This window comes from Bubalus kerabau, chromosome 3, assembly GCF_029407905.1.
Source record: "Bubalus kerabau isolate K-KA32 ecotype Philippines breed swamp buffalo chromosome 3, PCC_UOA_SB_1v2, whole genome shotgun sequence".
Classification (NCBI taxonomy): domain Eukaryota; kingdom Metazoa; phylum Chordata; class Mammalia; order Artiodactyla; family Bovidae; genus Bubalus; species Bubalus kerabau.
The window spans coordinates 179,265,969-179,271,968 of NC_073626.1; the positions used below are offsets into that span (position 1 = coordinate 179,265,969).

At 47.2% G+C, this 6,000-nt stretch overlaps 1 protein-coding gene across 6 annotated transcripts in view; it reads left to right on the forward strand.

Moving 5' to 3' along the window:
- Positions 1-6,000, forward strand: part of EYA3 (EYA transcriptional coactivator and phosphatase 3) — a 93,716-nt gene extending 87,716 nt beyond the window's left edge. For all 6 annotated transcript variants that reach the window (XM_055573971.1, XM_055573972.1, XM_055573970.1 and 3 more), the window contains one exon: positions 2,349-6,000. In XM_055573971.1, the coding sequence (XP_055429946.1) occupies positions 2,349-2,429 (81 nt within the window). In that variant the 3' untranslated portion in view covers positions 2,430-6,000. The remainder of the gene's footprint in view (positions 1-2,348) is intronic.

Genomic DNA, 6,000 nt, shown 5'->3' on the forward strand with positions numbered 1-6,000 from the left:
ATTTATTTTAATTGGAGGCTAATTACTTTTCAGTATTGAATTGGTTTTGCCATACATCAACATGAATCCACCATGGGTGTACACGTGTTCCCCATCCTGAACCCCCCCTCCCACTTCCTGCCCCGTGCCATCCCTCTGGGTCATCCCACTGCACCAGCCCCGAGCATCCTGTATCAAGCATTGAACCTGGACTATTTCCTTGATCTCTATGTTGTGCATCTTGGTCATGAATAAGATTTGGGCCTGCAGCTCTGCACCTAATAGAAAATAGACTACTTGTAAGAAAATGTTCAGTTCAGTTCAGTCATTCAGTCATGTCTGATTCTTTGCGACCCCATGAATGGCAACACACCAGGCCTCCCTGTCCATCACCAACTTCCGGAGTCCACCCAAACCCATGTCCATTGAGTCAGTGATGCCATCCAACCATATCATCCTCTGTCATCCCCTTCTCCTCCAGCCCTCAATCTTTCCCAGCATCAGGGTCTTTTCAGATGAGTCAGCTCTTTGCATCAGGTGGCCAAAGTATTAGAGTTTCAGCTTCAACATCAGTCTTTCCAATGAACACCCAGGACTGATCTCCTTTAGGATGGACTGGTTGGATCTCCTTGCAGTCCAAGGGACTCTCAAGAGTCTTCTCCAACACCACAGTTCAAAAGCATCAATTCTTCGGCACTTAGCTTTCTTCACAGTCCAACTCTCACATCCATACATGACCACTGGAAAAACCATAGCCTTGACTAGACAGACCTTTGTTGGCAAAGTAATGTCTCTGCTTTTGAATATGCTATCTAGGTTGGTCATAACTTTCCTTCCAAGGAGTAAGCATCTTTTAATTTCATGGCTGCAATCGCCATCTGCAGTGATTTTGGAGCCTAGAAAATTAAAGTCAGCCACTGTTTCCACTTTTTTCCCATCTATTTGCCATGAAGTGATGGGACTGGATGCCATGATCTTAGTTTTCTGAATGTTGAGTTTTGAGCCAACTTTTTCACTCTCTTCTTTCACTTTCATCAAGAGGCTCTTTAGTTCTTCTTCACTTTCTGCCATAAGGATGGTGTCATCTGCATATCTGAGGTTATTGATATTTCTCCTAGTAGTCTTGATTCCAGCTTATGCTTGCTCAAGCCCAGCGTTTCTCATGATGTACTCTGCATATAAGTTAAATAAGCAGGGTGACAATATACAGCCTTGACGTACTCCTTTTCCTATTTGGAACCAGTCTGTTATTCCACGTCCAGTTCTAACCGTTGCTTCCTGACCTGCATACAGGTTTCTCAAGAGGCAGGTCAGGTGGTCTGGTATTCCCACTCTTTCAGAATTTTCCAGTTTATTGTGATCCACACAGTCAAAGGCTTTGGCATAGTCAATAAAGCAGAAATAGATGTTTTTCCGTAACTTTCTTTTTCGATGATCCAGCGGATGTTGGCAATTTGATCTCTGGTTCCTCTGCCTTTTCTAAAACCAGCTTGAACATCTGGAAGTTCACGGTTCACGTATTGCTGAAGCCTGGGCTTGGAGAATTTTGAGCATTACTTTACTAGCGTGTGAGATGAGTGCAATTGTGCGTTAGTTTGAGCATTCTTTGGCATTGCCTGTCTTTGGGATTGGAATGAAAACTGACCTTTTCCAGTCCTGTGGCCACTGCTGAGTTTTCCAAATTTCCTGGCATATTGAGTGCAACACTTTCACAGCATCATCTTTCAGGATTTGAAATAGCTCAACTGGAATTCCATCACCTCCACTAGCTTTGTTCATAATGATGCTTCCTTCCTAAGGCCCACTTGACTTCACATTCCAGGATATATGTGAAAATGTAATATTATAAAATAATATTATATTAATACTGATTTCTTACATGGGTCATCTTATTTGATCTGAGTGTCCTACATAGTAGCTAACAAGTATATCTCAAAGCACAGGGTTACCACTGAAACCTAATTAAAATCGCTCACATATGTAAGTGTATACAAAGTCCCTGTGTACATGCTCAGTCGCTCACTCATGTCCAACTCTGCAAGCCATGGACTGCATGCAGCCCACCAGACTCCTCTGCCCATGGAATTTTCCAAGTAAGAATACTGGAGTGGGTTGCCATTTCTTACTCCAGAGGATCTTCCCGACAAACCCATGTCTCCTACATTGGCAGGTGGATTCCTGACCACTGCGCCACATGGGAAGTACAAAGTCCTTATACATATTTGATCAGTATAATGATCTTACAATGTAGGTAGTAGTAGAGAGGGTTCCAAGTACTTTGGGGAGAGGTCTATGGAGGAAGGGGTGTGGATGAATATGAGCTCCCGGAAGAAGTTGAGTTAACCAGTTACCCCTGCTCCCCCTTCCAGCACAACATGCCCTTCTGGAGGATCACAAACCACGGAGACCTGGTGTCCCTCCACCAGGCTTTGGAGCTTGATTTTCTCTAAAAACTGGAATGATGAGCCTTCCCCATGAGCTCCTTTTCACTCCTTGAAGGGAGCCAGAGACCGGAACCAACTGGGAATTCTCTCTCTCTTTCTCCATGGAATGCTGGCGAGAACACAATCAAAACCAACAGCTGCAAGAGATGAAGCTGATTTTTGCTGTGCGTGAGCTGCAGCCCCGTGTTCATCCTCGCACAGGAGCGGGAGATGGTTGCATTGAGAGAACAATAGACTCACCGCAGCTACAGTGCTTTTAATTCTTCTGGGTTTTTTTTTGTTTGTTTGTTTTATTTTGTTTCAAAAAAATGAAGAAAAAGAAAAGGAAATCCTTGGGGCAGAGTTGTACTCTGCGTCCATGACCAGATTGAGAACTGCTATTAACTTGTGGTGATAGGATAAACACAGCAGACTTTTGTAACATCTCTTGCAGTCTTTGTAATCTCCTTAGCTGTAGAACATACTCCCAGTGAATGTATATGTTATTTTTATAGGTAAGGGTCTGGTCTCTCTGAAGCAGATTCCCCTCCCCCTTTCTTTTTCTAGCAAGAAAGGGGTGTGTAAAGTTTCCTTGGAAAATCGTAACTGAAATATCTGAGATACCTCTCTCTGACAGTAGCACCTCCTTAGCTGCTCCAGTGGTCTGCTCTCAAGGGTGGGCTCCTTCCCACGCTTCCACCTCCTGGTTGGCTGAACTGTGGGGCCTGGGACACTGATTAATTTTAGACTTTGCTGTTTCCCATCCTAGAAGCCTTAGTCCCCTTACCAGTCCCTCTCCCTTTTTGACCAAATGGCACAACCCTAGAAACTCTTCTTAGTAAATTTTAAGCCTTCAGCTTGACTCTTCGTCAAAACTAACGAGGGCTTACCTTCAAACTGGAGAGAAGACCTAAGGCTTCTTAGGAATTTCCACTTCTTTGGCCCTTGAAACAGGAAGATTCCAACTTTTCCTCCTGCAAAAAAGCACCCTTCCCCAACAGAGGCCATCCCCACCGGGCCTCCGCCTTCTTAGTCAGCAGTGCCAGGCTAGTCCGCCCTCTGCACCTCATATCCACCCCCACACAGCTCTGGCCTGTCCCCAGGCTTTGGACCCAAGTAGTCAAATCAAGTCTGAGAAGAGGCTCATAACTGCATTTTGGCCAAAACTACTAAGGAATTTGACTTCATGCTCTGAATCCTTTAAGCCCTGTGAGTGGTGTTCTGGGCATGTATTTACCCAGATCTCAGCCTGAAACTGAAGACCAGATGGCTGTGATCAAAGCCCAGTTTTCCTATGGTATCCGCTTCCCACTTCTCAAGTCCCTTTCTAAAATGGGAAACTCGAAAGCCAGAAAGACTCACCTGATTTAAATGAGGTTGTAGATCCCCTACACCATGCCTGAAAACTCAACCGTGGGCCAAATGCGGGAACACCTCCCAACCTGACCTCTGGGAAGTTGGGTGGGTGCCCAGGCATGAGTCACAGCCTTCAGTCCAGCTGTATTTGTGGATGCCCCACCCTCCACGAGCAGCCTGGACACGTGCTCAGGCCGCATAAACTTCCTTAGAGCTCAGGAAGTTCAGCCTCTCCCCGGTTGCACGGAGAGAGGTGATTCTATAAGCATCTCAGAGAGATGCAGCCTGGGTCCCTAGCAGGCGGCGGCCTCGACCAACTACAGCCATCACTGCTTCCACTCATCCACTTGCGGATGCTCCCAGCACAGAAGGGGCCAGATTCCCTCTAATGCCAGATCACCCAGAGAAAGGCTGGTGTACACGTTCCTTCAGAACGAATTGAGAAAGTGCTTCATAACTCAGTTGTAGGGAAGAGGTGTTTGGAGAGGAGCTCAAATCAGTGCTTATCACCAAGCTGCCTCTTTGGGCTGTTTCCTTTGGATGGGGGAGGATATATAGTCTGAGGCGGACCTTCTTGGTCCGAGTTCACCATAGTTGCCCAGATGCTGCTCTGTCTTGCTTGATAATTGATCTTAGCGTGCTCTAGGGTGCGTGGTGGATCTCCACGCCCACCCCATCCTAGCAGTAGAGCTGTTGGCTTCTTGCCCTGCCCATAGGCCACCCGGTTGGTGCCGTGCTTCAGGCTGCTGAGACTGCGAGCAGTCCGCGCATCATGCTCACAAGCACACGCACACACACTCACATACTTTCCTCTGCTTGCCTGCTGGGAGCTCTTTATTCCTAGAGTATGACTTTGGACTCCTTTTTCGATGGCCTTTTCCACTCCTGCTCTGACTGCACAGCTTAGGTCTTTGCAAAAGGAACTTGAAACTGGCTAAGAGAGGTGAGGACGCTCCCTGGGCAGTGCCGTCTTTGCTCTTTTCTGGTTGTTCAGAGGGCAGACAGAAAATGGGAGCTTCCTGGCTCCTCTTTGCCAAAATGAATCGTCCGGGGAACCCAGTGCTCTTCAGTAAACCTGCTTTCCTCCTCCACAGCACAGAGATCTGGAGAGGAAAGCAAGTGGGCAGCGCAGCAAGCTCTTGGAGGCTGAGGTCCAAAGGATACTATGGGTCCTTCTCGTTTAGGGGAAAGCCTTCTACCAGAAAGAGTCCCCACCCGATGAGTCCCTTTCCCAGCTGGGCACCATGGGTTCTGTAAGATGGGTCTGCACGTTTCATGGTGAGAGCTGGGCCATCTGTAGTAAGGGATCTGGAATTGTCAGCCGTGTCCTGGGTCTAAGAGGTGGTTTTCCTTTCGAATGTAAAACTGACTGTGCCTTAGCATCACCCTGTCTGGTGCCCCTGGGGCAGCAGGTGGTGGCCAGGAGAGTGGATGCCTGCTCCAGATCTAGATGCCTAGTGGGGCTTTTATTTGGTTTGGGGTATTTCTGTCTTCTGCTCTGCAACGGGGGGGAGCAAACCTAGTGTCCCAGGAGACTTTGTGCCACAGCTTGTTCGCAGTTTACACAAACTTGTTCGCGTTAAAGCTCCAAGCAGAATCGGATGGGCCAACTCCAGTTGCAGCATATGGAGCTTCTCAGTGTCACTGCCTTGAATGGGTGTCAGTGCCACTGAACCAAGGGGGAGAGGGTTAAGGGGTGGAGCCACACACTCCCTCTCCCTGGGGGAGCGATGGCTGAAACCATGGGGTGGTGAGCTTTGGGCCTTTCTCGCTTTGCTCCTGCAGAAGGGGGCATTAGGAGCCCTCTTAAGCCAAGCTTCTGTTTCTCACCGCTAAATCGGTTTCCCTTTTCATTCAAAAGTTGAAACTCCCCAAATACTCAAGCTGTAGAAGCCAAATCGAAATTCTTAGATTTTGAAATATCTTAACCACAAGACAACATCCAATTCTGGCCCACCTCTGATCAGCAGGCCCTGTCCCTTCCTCTCCCGAGTCAGAGAGCTCTAGCATGCAAGGTTACTTGGCTAGTTCCTAATGCACTGATGGGAGCCATCCCATTAAGGACGACTTCTACTCGAAACATGACCCTCTGGACTTCAGGTGCCTCATTTATCAGGAAAAGGCATTGATTGGATATATTTATGTGACTGCGGGCATTTGTGGCTGTCGAGTCCTTGACCATAATGTTATATGTAATGGGAACTATCTTATAAACTTGAAAAAATAAAGTTTTTATTTTCTA